This window comes from Zootermopsis nevadensis, unplaced genomic scaffold, assembly GCF_977971745.1.
Source record: "Zootermopsis nevadensis isolate Lab colony 2312 unplaced genomic scaffold, Znev_1.0 Znev_ptg000030l, whole genome shotgun sequence".
Classification (NCBI taxonomy): Eukaryota; Metazoa; Arthropoda; class Insecta; order Blattodea; family Termopsidae; genus Zootermopsis; species Zootermopsis nevadensis.
Genome location: NW_028259162.1, coordinates 4,077,748 through 4,096,811, shown reverse-complemented (window position 1 = coordinate 4,096,811; position 19,064 = coordinate 4,077,748). Strand labels below are relative to the sequence as shown.

The following is a 19,064-nucleotide window of genomic DNA, read 5'->3' as shown; positions in this document are numbered from 1 at the left end:
AACCATCAATGCCCTGAGGATAAGGAAGCAAGCACCTCTGAAACATTTTTTAATTTCTATTCAAGCATTATAAACAGAACTTCAGACAGTAATATAAGATAGTGAAACAACCCACAAGACCATAAACCACGAGGTATATTTCTTCGTCGTACGACTGTTGGCTATCTTGTAAGTTTGGAATGAAGGTATTTGGTAGGGGTACTGCAGCTGATTGTCAATTTTTGAAATTTTACGTGCTGTGATGAATGGTGATGGAATGCATTTTGTTTATACATTGATATATATACTTTAATCGTCAGAACCACTAATCCCACCCACACTTCGTCGTGAGATCGATTCAGTGCACAATATCCACGCTAATGCTAACCTAAAATTTGCAAGGCAGTCCCGTAAGATAATATGGCGTTTCTGGAGGTAAGTATGTTGTTCTTTAAATATTTAAATTTACTTCTTTTATATTTTTCATTAAAAATGACAGCATGAAGTCTAGTGTTGCTTAGCTGACCTGGGTAAGGAAATAACATTTTTTTATACTTTGGTTATGTAGCGGAAGTAAAGTTCCACTATCAGAGTGAGTGAGTAACTTCTCCAAAAAACCATGTTTAAGCATAATTTTCTATCTCTGTTTAGTGGAGGCGCTTCAATTTCTTTGAGCTGAACAAGGACGTGGACTCTGGGAAAATTTCTGAAACACTTAAAGTAAGTTGGAAATTCTTTTAAATACAGATACTTAAGGCTCTTTAGAAGTCACCTCCATTATGTAATCTACTGTGAAACGTATCAAGAAATCATTCTTTTATTCATCCTTGTTACATCAAAACGTAACTCAAGTTATATTTAACTAACCCAATTTGATTTAACCTAAACTGTCATGGAATCTGGATTTGTTGGAGGTATGAAAATTTGACCAAAGCTTAAAGTTGCTTATACAGTTATAGATATCTGTTATAGTGTGACTGTGTTAACATGTAATGTAAGTAAAAGAATTATAAGTTTGAAGTCACTAAATCAAAGATTTTTTGAAATAGTATTAATTTGTGTGTGTGTGCTTTTTCAGCTGTTGTAATTTTCTCATAACAAACTTTTCAGGATGCTAAGGTTAGTGTTGCTACAAGTGGGCATGGTCACCTGGTTTTTGGAGATACAGAAGGAAACATACACCTTGTCAGTCGTTTGTTTAAAGTCACAACATTTCGGGCTTATGAACTGAATGTGATGTTAGCTGAACAATTATGCCACATTGCTCTACTTGTTACTATTGGGGTAAGTGTTTATTTGCATCTTTCATCCATCTACTTGCCATGATTTACACATACATGCAGCATTTCTTTTTTCAAAGAGGAATATGCAGTTCATGGTTCTTGTACCACTAAAACAAGTTTGTGTTTGTAAGATTTGAGGTTTTCACAGCGGTGAGTATGAAGATTTTTGTCTTCTGGGTTGTTGTGCTGTGTAGTCTGGTCGATGCTAACCAACGTTTCAGACGTCATACTGCCTCCGTCATCAGTTGTGTTTAACACATTAATTCATATTGGAAATGAATCCAATTTGATGCCATTTTTTGTATTTGTGTATTTATCTTCTTAACTGTGTGCATTGACTGGTGTTTTCCAAGCCATAGTACCAATAACAATATTTTAACTTTGTGACAAAACCTCTGTGTGTGTAAAATGTTTTTAGGTTTTACTATGCTCTTGTATATTTGTTTCATTTTTTATCCAAAATCTCCGTAGGAAGATGAACCTGGATTAAATCCTGTTGTCAAGGTATGGAACTTGGACAAATTGGACAAGCACAGTCATCCGATGTGCGTTCGTATCTCTCGTGCCATTCCAAACAACAAGCCAACTCCTGCTACAGCTCTGTCTGTTCACGACAATGTCAACCTCATGGCTGTGGGTTTTGGTGATGGCTCCATTTTGCTGTATAGAGGTGAGGTATACCTAATAGCTTTAATAGTAGAAGCTATGTATGTCGCTGAAGAAGGTTTCTGTACGAATGAACTATTTTGTGGGATTAATTGTGAAAAAGCTTATGCCACAGCTTAGGCAGTTATCACTAAGTTTCTCAGTGTAGAGACCAGAGTTCAATACCAGGATAATGAATGCAGGATTTTGTGGTGGACAGAGTAACAAGGGGAAAGTTTCTCTCAGAGTAATTTGATTCATGCTAATAATTATTTCACTTATTGTCCTCTAGTCCACTGTGTGATAGGCTAGCACAGCCACAGTAGTATCATAATCTTGGTTCTTAGTTGGGACTTAACCCCTGACCCAGCACTTGGGTAGACTAAGAGTAAAGAAGAAACTAATATTGAATAAGATGCAGTTATTGTTTTACTATATAATGATGCCATTGAACCTGACAGAAATTATAAATAAAGCACTACACATCCTTAATCTTGAAAAAAAGAGGTAGGTGGTTATGTTCATACTCTAACCAATTTTACCCACAAAGAAAGAGGTTCAGTACCTGTTAGATAGGAGTCTTGCTGGGCACCAGAACCATTCTGGACATGATGGTGAAAGGAAAAGTATGAACATCCTTAGCAGAAACTGAAGCAATATTGTCTTGTTGGTGTAAAGAATTTTAAAATTTGTCCTGGCAAGTAAGTATTGCAAAGCAAAATTTTGGTAACAATCATATTTACTTCAATGATTCCATTATATAATATAAAAGAAGAACTGTGTTGCATTCTGAATATGCAAAAAACAATTTATAAAACATATTTTAAACAAATTCTAACACTTAATGCTAAACTATGGAACCTTACAAATAGTAACGAAAGAAAAATTGAACAAGTGGTTATTTAGTGATTTTTTGTATGTGTTTCTCACTTAATAACTCAATCTTTATAGTGAGTTTTGATCTTTGCTTTAAAATGTAATTCATTTAGAAAAGTAGTTAAAGAATAATGGCACAATGAAAGGTTAAGTGTTATGTGTAAGATATGTGTTTATTTTCAGGCGATATTACAAGAGAACGCACCAATAAGCAGAAAGTATTGAAAGATGGAAACTCCCCTATCACAGGACTGGCATTCCAAACAACAGCAAAACTGACTTATTTGTTTGTAGCTACAATGAATAATGTGCATTTATATAATGTCACTGTGAAGGATAAAGAACAAAAGGTACATAATAAAATGGACTTAACATGTAGAGAGGAATCATAATGGCACATCAGTATGTCTGGTGATCGCCTGCCAAAAGTATATTGTGTCTTATATGCTGAAAACTGAACAAAAAGTTGGTGATGCAAATGGGGCCTTAAGGGCTTAATTAATTGAGGCATGAAATGTTTTATAGCTAGAAATGAGTTGTAAAGTAAAAGCAAGCTAAGCATATAAAACTTAATTATTTAATGTATAATGGTGACAAACAAATACTTTAATTGTTGAAAATGGTTATTGTTTTCAGTGCAAGCTTCAGCACAATGTGACTGTTGTACATTGTATACCACTTCTGACATGGTCTTATGCTACCATCAGGGCTTATAGGAATTGGGTTCTTTATAGTTTTTGGTTAATGTGCTATTCACTGTCTTGGACAATGCACCACTTGCAACCAAGAGAAAAATGTGATTTCTGCACAGTGGAATGCCTCCATATTGCTGTAGTCTGTTACATAACATAAACATTTCAGAATTGTTTGCTAGGCCATGGCCACCTCATTTACCAGACCTTTGGATTATTCTATGTGGGGCACACCCAGAACTAAAGTTTTTTGTACAAAGGTGAAAACATGGCAAAATCTGTGGGATCATATATAGCATGCAGTAGCAGAAATAAGAACCACACCAAAAGTACTGCAGAGCAGGGTGATGTTGGAGGCAGGAAGTACCTCGGAAATGTTGTTAACCTCTGCCATATTACATGACACTACAACCCAAAAGACAGCTGTCTCCAAAGAATGTCTGTTTGAACACTTCAAGATACTTATCTCCATTTTGAATACAAATATTGATCACAGTTTTTGTCAAACACTGATATGACACGCTTTCTGATAGTTGTCTGCAAATTGCAAGAATTATTTATACATACAGATCCACTTGGATGGAATGGGCTGCATGAGGCGCTGCTCAGTGCTGGCTGAATCAGTGCAGGACAGCCACTTCATGATAGGGAGAAATGATGTAAGTATTTTGTGGTGTCTAAGTTAATTGTAGAGTTTGAATAATTGCTTCCTGAATCATCATCTAATATGAGTTAAGAGTCAATGAAACAGTCTAAACATTCTTAAATTGTCTGTAACATACTGTAAATGTTTCTTTAGTAGTTAGACAACTCTTTGTAAGTTCTGTTCTAGTATCTTACTGCTGCTAAGAGACCTAACCCTTCTCGTAGTATCTGTGCTCTCCTGCTGTCCAGCTACAGTTGCAGCTCACACTGTTATTTAAGTTTTCTTCCTGTGATTATTAATTTGCAACATTGTAATACAATACCTGATTTTAAAAATGTTTACTGATTTAAATTTAAAAAAGTGAAACCTCTATGACTAATGAAAAATGTGGCCATGACCCTCAAGTCAAGTTAAGAAATACTTGATGTTGTGTTAGTCCCTTTCATATTAAATTTTGTGTATTTTCTCTCATCTGTTTCATTTGAAATATTATTGATTGATGGTCATTTGTATCATTGTTATAGGCAGTGTACTGTTATACACCAGATGGACGTGGACCATGCTATGCTGTGGAGGGAGAGAAAATAATGCTACAGTGGTTCCGAAGCTATCTTGTTATTATTGCCAAAGACACCAAGACTGCCAGTCGTACCACTACTACTGCCTCGGTCTCATCAGCAAAGTAAGTGCCATTGGATGGTAGAGGTGTTACCTAGACAGAATCAGATCCCTACATGACTGATATAGTCATGCATTATAGTTGATTCTCTAAAGGTTAGTGACAATGATTGATTCATTATTGGAACATTTTATTGGTCATAGTTAACCAGACCTAGATGTCAGCCCCATATAGCTCTCTCTACTACAGGATACAAAGTAACTGAATGTATAATGAACGTAGAGTTATAATGGCAAACATTTGTGAGCCACCGAAGTGGTCCTAGTGGTTTGTGTCCTAGCCTAGTATTCATTAGGTCCCAGATTTGATCCTAACCACTGTCACTAGGAATAAATAAAAAGAAGAAGTAAGAAATTTGTCATTGGAAAATGCTCAACATAGTATTTGTATAATTATAGTTGAACCTCTTAATAATATCGTCTCTTTCATTCTTAATACTATGCAAAGCATGGACATTGTGTATCTCTGCTTGCTTTAGGAATTACAGTATTTGGGAATCCACTCAAACTAGTTCTGTTTTAGTTTCTAGTAATACCTAGGATTGAGTTTGTAGAAAGAAGGTGTTTGTCTTATTAGTTTTGGGTTTCAATAGTTATATAATGTGTAACAGAAGCAGTAGTTGTTTCCAGTTGTCAGAAATGTCTTACAATTTATCTTCTTCCTAAGATGTGTCTCCTTTATATGGATCATCTGACAACTAAGCCTCTGCATCTATCTCTTTGGTTCCACAACTGCTTTTCCTCAGTTTCTTTCCCACTTCCTTCATTCCTTCTATGTGACATATTTCCTAACCCATTTCCATCTTGATATCAGGGATTGGCATAAGTCCCTTTTATCAGACACAATATAATATGTAATTTCACTCCAAGACAGCAGCAGAGCCTGTCAGTTTGGTCTTGGAGGATTCGAGGTTTTCACAGCGGTGAGTTTGAAGACGGCTGTCTTCTGGGATGTTGAGCCATGTAATCTGGTAGAAGTTTACTAACGTTTCAGAGGTCCTTTCTGACTCCATCATCAGGGCGATGATGGACTTCTATCAAGACTTCATGATGCATCCACAGCCATCTTCAACTTGGTCTTGTTTTAGACTATTAAATAGTGGATCAAGTCCAGCCAAATTGAATATAATGCACCACTGTTAGAACCCTTTTTGAGTTATCACTGAGTTTTCACTGGATTTATAAGTTTAAGAGTTCTGATGCATGAGCATTTATACATCTGTTGTCACAATAGTGAAGGAGCTCTGGAGAAGCACATGGTGACAGTTCTGGACATTCAGAACAAGTTCATTGTCTTCTCTGCTCCAATGCGTGAGGTGCAGGCTGTGCTCACAGAGTGGGGGTCCTTCTATGTGCTAGGAGGAGACAAGAAGCTCTACCACCTACAAGAGAAAGATTTGCAGTCAAAGTTGGCACTACTGTTTAAGAAGAACCTTTATGATGTATCCATAAGGTAAGGTAATGCAGTAACAGTAATGTTGGTCTACTGCCGTTCTGCCACAGTAAGGTGAATGGCTGGGACAGTTCTTCCTCAGTGCATAATTTGTCATGTGGGTGTATGTATATCTGTCACTGAGCATCCACAAGGCAGAATTGAACCAGTTGTGACCAAGGCATGCCCTGTTTCAAAGTGACATATTTCATAGATAAAAAGTTAGATTCAGAGTTCACACCTCATGAAAGAATTCCCTATTATCCAAAGATTGGAACGAAATTACTGTTGTAGAATTCCGTACACATGCATCACACAAACTAAGTACACTTTGCTTTGTACCTTTTGCATCTCTTTTCTTCTGAACCCTTCATCTTATTTTCTTTTATTTAAATGAGAGAACTGAATATCACAGTGTAGTAGTTGGTCCTCCTGCTGGATGATCAGGCGTTCTTGACTTTGAATATCAGTTCCAAAACCAGGTGTCTTGTCCTGTCTGAGACGCTCCATGATTTTTTTCATTCCCTCAAGGTAAATTCTGTGATAGCACCTAAAAATAGACCATATACACTTTATTGTTCTTCCCAGTTTGTCATTCTGTTTGATTGTACAAAATGTATATAACTGATGGCATATGATTAAAGAGTAGTTATAAAATATGAATCCATCTTGTTAAATATACAGAACATAAAATACGTAAAGTTATGGATTTTAATTGTATATTTTATGTTGAATGCAAATAACAATGATGATCTGTTTTCAGGAATTGGAGAAAAATTCTTTGATCTCAAGAGATACTTGATGAGTTTGTTTTTCTATTCTTCATGTAATAATGAATTTTTCATTGTGTTTTAGGATTGCAAAGAGTCAGCAGTATGATTCCGAGGGACTGGTTGATATCTTTCGGCAATATGGTGACCATCTCTATACAAAAGGTGACCATAATGCAGCCATAGAACAGTATATCAAGACAATAGGGAAGCTGGAACCTTCATATGTTATAAGAAAGGTACACTTTGTATTGAGTGAAATAGGATATTTAAAGGTATAAGCAAATATTTATATGGACATTGTTAAATATTTACCATGTTTATATAATTTTGTAGAACATAATGACATTAACATTCAGATGTTCATAAGTCTAAGAACATCATTTTTGGAATTTTGCCTGTTTGTGCATCTGTCTGTCACTTGAACAAGTCAGCAGATTTTTCCAATATTTGGCATTTTTAAGTGTCCTAAACGAGGGTGTAATGATCTACATTAAATTTCATATAAACCCAGACTGTGGTCTTGGGAAAAAGACAACTTACTAACCTAGTCCCAAGTTAAATTTGAGCCTAGTCTGTTACTGTTATTTGTTTTGACTTCTAGTAATGGTTGTTTCATTATGTGACATGATTGTGATTAGTTTAAAATGTTGTGTAACTGAAGGCTTATGGTGAAGGCTACTTAATTATGTTACTTAATCATAACTCTTGAAAGGTTTCTGATATTTCAGCTCCCTGTTGTACTGTTTTATTAGAAGAAATGAAGACTGCAACAAAAATTATAAAAGCTATAAAACATTCAAATTAAAATATAGAGTAAGGAAACCAACAACTATTAACATTATAATAAGACACTATTGCCATATGTGTTTCGACCTCAAGAGGTCATCATCAGTGGCATCAGGGAAATTAATATATGTATTAATTTCCCTGATGCCACTGACCTCTTGAGGTCGAAACGCGTATGGCAATAGTGTCTTTTTATAGTGTTAATAGTTGTTGGTTTGCTTACTCTATATTCTAATACACTACACGGTATGCAAAGTTTTAAGATTCAAATTAAAATTTACTCCTACAATAATGTTCATTATAACAGCAGTGTTAACATACTATGAAGTTGAAATTAAACAAGTGTTAACATTTTTTTATTGTAGTTTTTAGATTCACAGCACATAGACAAGCTTACAATGTACCTACAAGCATTGCACAAGCAAGGTTTGGCAACGGAGGACCATACAACACTGCTGCTCAACTGTTACACCAAGTTAAACAATACTGAGAAACTGAAGGAGTTTATCATGGTAAGGAATGGCACATAAAAGTAGATTTAGACCACATACATTTGTGTGGAGCATACCAGGAAATGTTTAATTTTGTCCTATAAATTAAGTAGTGCATGATATAATGCCCATTGTGTTAATCTGTAATGTGTCTATATTATCCACTTGTCGGTCATATTTTTTCCATTCAAATTAATATGATTTGCACTAAAATTTCAGACTAAAGATCGTGAAGTGGACTTTGATGTTGAAATTGCCATCAAAGTTTGTCGCCAGGCCTCACCAGAGGATGCGCTGTTGCTTGCCAAGAAACATGGAATGCATGACTGGTACCTCAAAATACAGCTTGAAGACCAAGCTAAGTACAGGGAGGCACTAGAATATATCAGCAGCCTGGAATTTGAAGATGTGAGTATAGTTAAGTGAGGATAACCAGTATATATTTGACTCTACAGTGTACCTTTATGCTGACATACCCTTCAAAATTGTCTGATGCTGTGCAAATCTGAATTACCTCACTGCTTGCACATACTTAATCTGAAATAAAAGCTGAAATTGTACTGTTACTGTGGACTCTGGCTAATTTCTGAAATTATTGTCTCATAGCAATTTATTTCAGTGAAATGTAAGATATTGTAAATCAGCAACTTTCCAATTTCTATACAGGTATGTTAAGTAAATAGAATAAGAGCATATTATTCATGCCTTGAGATATTTTTGTGTATTATATGTCATTCCCGTGTGTAATAAGCTCAGTGTTTAGTCAGTTTTCTTCCTTAAAGATTAGAGTTTGATTATTACAGGGGACATTATATGCAAATTGCAGGCTGAGTCCAACATGAAGAAGTACGGCAATATCCTGCTGCAGAATGCTCCTGAAGAATCTACACACTTCCTGAAGAAACTCTGCACAGACTACAAGCCCAGCAACAAACCACTCGTGGACCAGGTAAGGCAGTAATGTCAGTTCTGCTTGCTTATTTAGTTATTTGCCATCATATCAGATCAGGCCTAGTGCCTCTATCTAGTTCTCCATTGGGTGCTTGATACTCTTTCCATGATAGGTAAAGCAGCCAAAGGTGACCATTAACTTCTTTTGTTAGGTGTGAAGGTTAACAATATTTGAAGTTTTACCTCAGTATCCCAAATCGCATGATAACTGTGCATGTTAATAGAGTTCTCAGTATGTATCTCCACACAAAAGACAGTGTAATTTAATTGTTTATTTGATGAAGCATTACAAATGTACAGCTTTATAATGAAAAAGAATAAAGAGGACTGAGAATTTCATAATACAGTACTACATTTCTTCAACTTTCTTGTGTGATGAAAAGTAACAAATTTCCAGCAACACAGAAACTGAAGATTGAAGCAAAATGAGTACTATTCAGTGCAGTATTCACACATTGCACTCCCCATTTATGATTTATTTGTGATAACAAAGGATTTCATCACTGAACTTACATACAATTTACCTAATTACTCCAGTTCTGATCTTTTTGACTACCTTTAGAATGTCTTTAGTGCTCAGAAATCTTCAGTGCAGAAACTTCAATTTTGGGATGGTTGAAACAGGAATGTAGAGTTTTCGACTGCTGAATGATGGTAAACTACAAGTCAGGGAATATTAAATGGGAAATGGTGCAGACAAGAATTTACAAACGTTGGCGTTGCTGTAACTGATGGTTTCAAATTTATGTATGTTAATTCAACTTGTTGGCTGTAAAATGTAAGTATTGGTATTCAAGGTCTTTTATTTAAAAGATATCTCTTGAAACTTAAGCTCAGTGGATATAAAATGTATTTCTTTTAACTCTAGTTCTTGATTTTGAAATTTGTTCCTTGGATCTCAAAGTCTTGGCTTAAAAATAAAATCCTTCTATGTATACAGAGTTTGGTGAATTAGACCATACCCAGACATCTTTTTTCCTTTATATGATATTTTTGTTTTTGTTTTAGAACATGCTAGACGGATCAAAGATTCCACATGTGGAACGAGCAAATCCAGAAGATTTCATTCACTTGTTTCTCAACAGTTCAGAGAGATTAGTAGAGTTCCTAGAGCATCTAGTCAAGGTACTGGGTTTTGCTGATATTTCTCTCACAGCAGAGATACAAAATACATAACAATCAGATAGATAGTCATTGCAAAACGGTGGATACTGTTACTGTTATTTTGTGGTGGGATGATTACAATAATAGCTGTGCTGCTTTTGCTATTGCAGGATCCTTGTATATTGTGTGGTGAAAGTAAGAAGAATGATAAGTGGACTTAACTGGCTTGATATCATATCCATTTTCAGAATCATTCCTTTTAGTTCTGGTACCAGAGTTGTTAGCTAGAAAGTCAACTAAATTTGTTTATTAATATGCAGGTTTTGTTCAGGTTATCTTTTTGTAGAGCTTGAAATAATATTATTGCAGTTTCATGAAATCAGTATTTGGCTTTATTTTGTATCAATAAATAATGAACCATTGCAATTGGGCATGTAAAATTTTGTATAGCAATAAAACATAATCGTACCTGCAATGAAATTGATGTATGTTAAAAATTACAAAAGAGGCAACATTTTCAGGTTGTGTCTGAAAACATGTATGTAGAAGGAATTTGTACTAGTGAGCTTTATGTATAGAATAAGGTCATTATGTTTTATAATTATTGTTATCATAGTATTCACATTAAAGCCTCCAAAGTCAAGTAGACCTTCTTTCCAGAACTTGTTGCTTTATTATGTTTTTTATCATGTCCCTATAGTATGTTGTAGCAGTTATGTTCCTCCCAGTGTGGTCTTACTAAGTTCAGCTGTATCAAATTTACATGAGTACAGTTTAACCACAGAACAAGAACTATATTGTAGTAGCAAAGTTATCAGCATCATCAGTTTTTCAACATTGTATAAATTGTCACACAATGTATCCATTGGAATGAACATTTTTCCAGAATAAATTCTCATGAAATCAAGGGTACAGCATATTTAATAGTAAAAGATTATGTTTTATGTTATTCATTAATATGTTTCTGTTTATGAAAATAATTTTCCTAGGGGTGCATACACTGACAACAACATAGATAAGACAGCTATATTTTGGATATCTTGTTCTCTTTTTTTAGTCATGATTCCAATGTGCCATAGGTTCAACCCAAGTGGAGTACTCTGGTGTACAACACACTTATTGAACATTATCTACACGTGTGGTCATCACTTACTGACCCAGCAAGTAAGACACAGTGTGAACAGAAGATTGTGCGTCTCTTGCAGAACCCAGAAGCAAATTATGACAATGATCAGACTCTCATTCTCTGCCAAATCCACAACTTTAAGAGTGGCATTCTGTACCTGTATGAGGAAAGCAAATTGTAAGTATAGTGACCTTAGTCTCTTTCTTTGATTATTTATAACCTGTTAAGGGACTGATTGTTGATATTTTGATATAGTTTTGTTTATATTTTGTACATCTGTATTGAACAGCCATTTCCACACAAATACAGAGAAAAGTTCAACATGACCGCCACAGAGATGGTAGCCAACATGGGTCCATTAATGGTGTGTTCATGTGGTATGATGATGAAAATATCTTCATGGAAGCAAAGACAAAAAAAAATTGTTTTCAGAATGTTAAACAATATTTCTTCAACTTTGTAAGGCAGAATATATAATTTATTGGATGATCTCTGCTGAAAGATATGACAGACAGAGAGATGTACAGAACAGACCTGTCAGGTACTCTTTTGATGATAGAATGCAAAGAATACCAAAAAACACAACTGGTTTTACTAAGTCTGTAGTTAGAATAACTTAAATTTTAGTTTGATATTTTTTTGATACCAGATGTAATAGTTATGCCACAGAGATTATCTTCTTGAATTAGGTACAGACATTTTCTCTGTGGCATATTTAGTGCTTGTAGTGCCATAACTTTGTTTCACATGACTTCATTTGTGTAAGCAGCATGCCTCATATGAAAGTGATTAAGTGATGTTGGCATACTGGAAGGCTTTATGTTGTGCATCCTTTATTATGCCATAGCAGAAAAATTTTCCTTTTGTGTGTGAAAGCTCATACATTTATTTTACTCTTTAGTTTTTATTTTGTATGTGTCAGGTACCAGCAAATAGTGCAGTATCATATCAGACAAGAGGACCATAAGGCAGTTCTGGCGAGCTGTCGTCGGTTTGGCCACCAAGATCCCAGCCTCTGGGTACAAGCACTTTGGTCCTGTGCCAAGGATCCCAACATGCCTAGCTCACTTTTATCTGAGATCCTTGGTGTGATAGGTAATAAATTCCATTCTCTAATTTCTCTTGTTTGTTATGGCTGTGATACTCATTTTTATAAATAATGAAGAACACAGAACAAAGTGGTAAGGAAAATGTTTGTGTATAGGACATATGTAATAACAGGTAAGGATAAAATTATGCATTGACGAGCTTCACAGTTTGTATTCTTCATATAGTATTGTTAGAATTATAAATTCAATAGTGATGAGGTGAAGAGGACATGGTTTTAAATTTCATTTTAGATGTGCTCTGCCAGAAAAATAAACCAGGAGCCTCCATTCGTTGTTTCAGCTACTAGTTGATCTGTAATGTAGATACTACATTGTATTGCAGAGAAGGAGCGTTTGTTATCACCATTGCTGGTGGTGGATGCCCTGTCTAACTCATCAACAGCTACACTGGGAGAAGTGCGTGGTTACCTGATTAGTGTTCTACAGTCAGAAAGTGAGCTGACAGAACAGGAACAGCAGTTGATCGATAAGTATCGGATGGAAACTGAGCGGATCCGATCTCAGATTAATGCCATTCAGACCAGGTTTGTGGGACCTAGGACATCTCATATCTTATGTTATGATGTAATTTGAAACACATTTGTATGTGTAATTACATGATTAGCTCTTTTCATGTAACATAAGTGCCTCAATAGTGCCTTGAACTGCCATGATAATGTTTGTTTTAAGTATTTTGTCATGGATGACGCAGAAATCATTTATTTTATAAAATAGTGATCAGAATAAAGTGAAATTCAAATTTATGGTTTCTGTGCAGTGATGGATTTATTCATTGAACTGAAGAAAGTGTTAGCTAGAGGAAATTTAACACTGAGATTATCATCCAAATTTAACCTTAAATTGAAGAATATAAAATTATTTTACTACATATGGTTTACTTTGAAGTATTTAATTTCTGTGTGTTTTAATTACTGGCTGGATCTACATTTTATTGTATTTTTTTGTGTTATTACATTCCACAAATAAAATAATGTTTGGAATATTCACTAGGAGACTGGCATTTGCCTTTTTGTAAGGTTGTTTTTGCAGTATGTAACTGTGAATCATCAATGTAATGCGTAATTTTCTTAAAGCTATTTCCACATTCTTAGGATTACGCTGATTTATAATGTGTTGATGATTCAGAACAGTGATATTCCAAGGGTCCAGGTGTAATGCTTGCAACCACCAGCTGGAGCTGCCTTCTATCCACTTTCTGTGCCAACATTCCTTCCATCAGCAGTGAGTAACATTTTGGCCTGATTGCTTCCATTAACAATGTTACGTAGTACAAATGTATTGAGCCATATTTGAAGTGACTGGCAAAGGTTATATCAGGCTTTGTGAGATTGCTGTGGATGCCATTTTGAGCCAGAAGTGCTCTACCCATGAATGTTACATAACCAGCAGGTATACAGGTTAATTAAAAATGGTATGTGAGTAGTTGCTGTGGAAGTTGTTTGGATCAGGAAATATTACATGAACATGCAGTTTGACAGCTTTTTCAAGTTATGTTCTTTGAATTGTAATTGGTGTTGCTGCCACAAAATCAATCACATCCTATTTTGTTGCATTCAGGGATATACTGCAAATCTTAGGAGATATCCTATACAGCTGATCAACATTCGAGACTGTTTCTTCTCACTGTCAAGCATATGTAGGTAAAGTTAGGCCACTTTCATGAGCAGTTCCTGTCGTATACTTAAATTACCCGTTTTGGTATATAAATAAATGGATTATTTATTTTGTGTTGTGTAAACATCCCAGTGTCATAATACAGAGAGTGTAATGGACAACTGAACACATGATAGTGCAGATTTTCCAGCAAAGATTTGTATACAAAATGTAATTATTGTTTTCTACTGCTTGTTTCAGTTGCTTCCAGAGCTATGCTGAGAATGAAAATGAATGTCCTGCATGTCTCCCAAATAATAAAAAGATATTGGATATTATCAAGTCACAGGTATGTGTTCTATAAAAACAGAACAAGGAAATTTTGTGGTATATGTTTAACTGATCTATGTACTGCACAGGTTTCAGAATTGAACTGTGTCTTAGCACATTCTTGTTGTGGATAAGGTCATATGTGTTACCTAAGTAAATCTAATCTCTCTTCCATTCTTATTAGGAGACCAGCATAAATTTGTTGCTGTACGTAATCATATTATGAGACACAATATAGAAATAATCAACATTTGGTGGGTATGAGTGGTCAGCTTCATGCTGTGGCAGCTTTGCCTTGGTATTGATTGGACAGGAGCCAAATTCTAACATTATTAAACCTATGAAATAACAGTAACTAATTACTTCCCACAGCATGACATGGCTGGATGATGAGCATTTTATTATGTAAATATTTTGAATGATATTTAAGCCATTCATTTTTAGATGCATTCACATCTAAGGTTGCAAAAATGCACATTAAGACCCATTTGCATTTCTGTGTGTCAGTTGATTCAGTCTGTACCCTCACCTTATTTTTCAAGACCAATTTTAATATCCTCCCATCTGTGTCTAAGTCTTCCAAGTGGTCTCTTCCTTTCTGGATCTCTGGCCAACAATTTGCATGCAATGATCAACTGTTTATATCTGTACATGTGTTTGTTCACTATTAGGGAATGGCTTATGTCTACCATTTGGACCATATTTTCACCATTCACTTAGTTATGACCTACTGTAATAAGTGTTAATAAATTTTCATGCATTCATATCCAGATGCAACTTTTCAGCAGTGTTCAAATGTAAAAATTCTGTTGCAGGTTGTTTTTCTTTTATAATTTTAGTAGCCTTGGAAATATTGTAAAAGCTTGGATGTTGGATATACACACAGTAAAGAGTAAACTTCATTTTTTATCTTAAAATATCAAATTGCCATTATTAAAGAGTAACATCCATAAAAGATGAAAAGAAGCACTTTTATCAATTTTTAAGTTTGACCGACCAACACAGAAAGTGCTGTAATTTATAATTCGCGCAGTTTAGTTTAAATGTGTGAATTAAGTGACTGTATGAAGATTGCCCATGACACAAAGAGCAGGTGGGTCTCTGTCCAATCACAAAACACACTGATATATTAAAATGTCTACACTTTTTAAAATTGGTCTATTTGTAAAACATGACTGCAGGAACAAAGTCGAGAGTTGCATGAAACATTTCACAGCCAGTTGGAACGAGCTGAGGATGGCTTCTCATTGGTGGCAGATTACTTTGGACGTGGAGTCTTCAACAAGCTGACTGTCATTACTGATTCTCCAGAGAAAACAAATATAAGTAAGTAGATGTGATAATGTTAATGTTCATTCCAAAATTTAATCTTTATAACAATTTTTGTTAATATATATTATAATCCTTTCCTTGTGTTTATGCCTTAATTAGCCATCCAAGAGATGTTTATCCATAAGGTTCTTTATATATAATTGATGTATATATATTCTTTATTTTCACATATCAAGTAAATTAGATAAACACTGTTTTATCTGCTTCATAAGCCTGTTCAATGTTATGAGTTCTTGACAACTTTTGTTATTTAAATCCCAATAACTGCTTGTACTTGCTTATCTCATTAGTGTATCTGTAGATTAATAAAAAAGTAGTGAGATAACAATATTTTCTTATAATCTAAAATAGTAGACGAGACAGATTATGTGCATGATGGAATCATGAGCTGCTTGTTTGCTTTCTTCTTCTCAGGATCATCTAAACCCACAAATGGCAGCTCGTTGTCATATGGTCCTGGAGCTGAGGCACGCCTTAGGCTAGGAGAGGGACAGGTGTTACATACTTGTAAGTATAGTTTTAGTTTTCTCATTGCTATAGTTCAACAAGACTGCATTATATAGTCTGTAAACTGCTACACTTTGGTTTTGGATGTTATACGCTTAGGCTTTACAATGCAGATTTCAAAATTGTATAACTTGGTGGTGGTTCAGTGAACACTGATAGAAAGGTATCTTTCAGTTTCTTTAATGTGAAAAATGGTGTTTTTCTTTGTGTGTGTAATGGAGGTGGTAAATAGAGTTGCTGTTTGGACAGATGAAAGTACCTGCATTACTGCCAACCAAATAAATATTGTCCTTCAGCAGTGTAAGTCTTGATGATTTTATGGCCATAATTGATAAAATTTATCCATGATAATGGACACAGAAATTCTGGAACTTTAGACTTCTGCTATGAATTGATGCAGCTTCTCACCCAAGAGGATTTTATCACTGTCTGCAGTAGTATTTATTTTTGGTTGATTTATGTTATTATGTGTTCTGACAAACATATTGACTTTCTTGCAGCTGTTGATAGTCATGCAGTTCGAGGGGATCGAAGAAATGTTGGTGCAATCATTGTGCCTTCAGAGGGCAGGATGAGGTTAGAAGAGCGTCAACATTCAGACCAGTACAGCTCTTCTCTTGAAGCAAACCTGACCAGGAGTCTGGTTGAACCTTCCTCTCGAACATCACCAATACCTACAAGAAGTTCCCCTGCCCATGGCTCCCCTGCCAGAGGCTCACCAGTCCCTGTTCAAAGTGTGCAGCCTCCCATTAACAAAACCTTGACCCCTCACCACTCACCATCTTCCAGGGCCACTCTCTTGCCCAAGCCACGAACTGGGCCTTCCAAAAATCCATTTCATGAAGATGACTATGACGAAAGCAAAAATCCATTTGCTGGTGAAGAATCCATGAATCCATTCAGTGGAGATGATGATGATGATTATGATAAGAACTTGAATCCGTTTGCAACGTGATTGGTTTATTTATTCTAGTCATATGTATATTTGTAATGTTACTACAGCAGTAGTCAGGGGCCATAGCAGCAATGTCTGCTGTAATAGGTATACCAAATTCCCTGCCACTGATGGAATGCCAAAGGAGGCAGCAGAATATGCATCTGATTATCTCATCCGAGTATGTGCAGTTCATGCCTTCCTGCTCTGTGGCTAAAAGCCATAGGCATTCCTTTTGCATAAAGATTGCTTTTTTACAAATACATCAATTCATTGAATATTTGTCTAGCCCCAGGCCTCACAAACAGTTGAATTTACAAATTTTGAATGTGTACCATAGTAAAAAGTCTTCAGTCTTGCTTTTGACAGACTTAGCTGAGGCATGTTGCATGAAGTGAATGTATTTTTAATTGTTTTTTCTATTATGAATAGAGAATGGTTTAGTGTTGAAAAGAGAGATTATGAGGTCACATTAAGTTAATTAGTCATAGTCTGGTGGTGTTATTGTGGTGTCTAACTGTAATACATGACAAGAATTCATCAGCACATAGAGATGAAATATGTACACAGATCGGTTCACCTAAAGGACTGAGTCTACATTACTATCACAGTATCATTTAATATGTAACTGTTGGAGACTATATTATCTCTTCAGTCTGCTTGTATTAAGCTGCAGCACAAGAAAATATATGTAAAATCATATTGTGCCGTAAAATGAGAAACTGATTATTTCTGGTGTTATAGCATACAGTGAATTACCAGAAGTCATTGTCATGTCATGGGCTGTCACAAATTTTAAAAAAGCAAATATGTAACAGTACTATAAATGCTTACTTACAAGATGAACATTACTTTTATTTACACACACACACACCTACATACATATATAAACACTAGCTATGTATTTCATGTATATTTAGTTTCATTATATTAATTCCCTTCACCTTCAGGCAAATTCTTCAATGCAATATTTCATTGCATAATTTAGGCATCTTTATTTTTAACCCACACAACGATGACCTCTTGAGGTCAAACCGCGTTTGGCACTAAGTGTCTTTTCAAGTCTAAGAGTTTTGTTTGAATGCATGATTTTATTTATTCTGTTTAGATTAATTTCTTACCTGAAACTGTGGGTATTGTTTTGTGCTGCTTGAAGCATTTTTGAAACTATGTTCTCAAACAATGTATTTTACTTAAATTATGAGATTTACACAAGGTGTGTAAGTTCTTACGTAATTATGACAAAATGGCATTGTTGTAATTATATAATATAGTAAACAACATTGGGAGCTGTAAGTGTGGCAGACATATGGCATTAGACATCATGGTAAGCCCGGAATCATGTTATATGTTCAATTTCAATATCTTTTGTTTTCAAATAACATATCATTAACAGTGTACCCACATATTATAATGTATATTGCTTATTAATTAAATCCTTAGCATTATTTCAAAAATTGAATATTTCGACCTCCATCATTTGTTTAGTTGTCATCCGTTGTGAGAAAAGTAATGAATTTGAAGCAAGTATTTGTGTAATGCCTCCAGGCATTATCTTTCTAACCTCTGCTCACTTGGGCAAGGGCATGGATTCCATTTATCCGGTGGGAACACCCACAGGATAAATTCTGTTATACCTAAAAGAATAATTATGAGAATAATGGTCACCAGTTGGGATCTACAGTTTAATGTGAACTCTTAACCATGATGGAGGCCTGGTGTCTTCACACTGCTTCCCACTTCTCTTTAAATAATTACAAAGCTCCCTTAAAATGAAAACCACATTTTCAGAATTCA

The 19,064-nt window shown here is 35.1% G+C and overlaps 1 protein-coding gene across 1 annotated transcript; it reads left to right on the top strand.

Moving 5' to 3' along the window:
• The first annotated feature begins 151 nt into the window (after positions 1–151).
• On the top strand, positions 152–18,729 carry Vps11 (vacuolar protein sorting 11). The gene is made up of 21 exons (XM_022060647.2): positions 152–414; positions 631–699; positions 1,090–1,263; positions 1,734–1,932; positions 2,967–3,133; positions 4,045–4,134; positions 4,646–4,803; positions 6,034–6,252; positions 7,087–7,240; positions 8,156–8,302; positions 8,501–8,689; positions 9,108–9,230; positions 10,241–10,357; positions 11,416–11,639; positions 12,385–12,557; positions 12,894–13,095; positions 13,697–13,792; positions 14,426–14,513; positions 15,676–15,820; positions 16,241–16,333; positions 16,834–18,729. Exons 1-21 carry the CDS (start codon positions 400–402, stop codon positions 17,286–17,288), a joined length of 3,297 nt encoding a protein of 1,098 aa, XP_021916339.2. The 5' UTR covers positions 152–399; the 3' UTR covers positions 17,289–18,729.
• Positions 18,730–19,064: the final 335 nt, after the last annotated feature.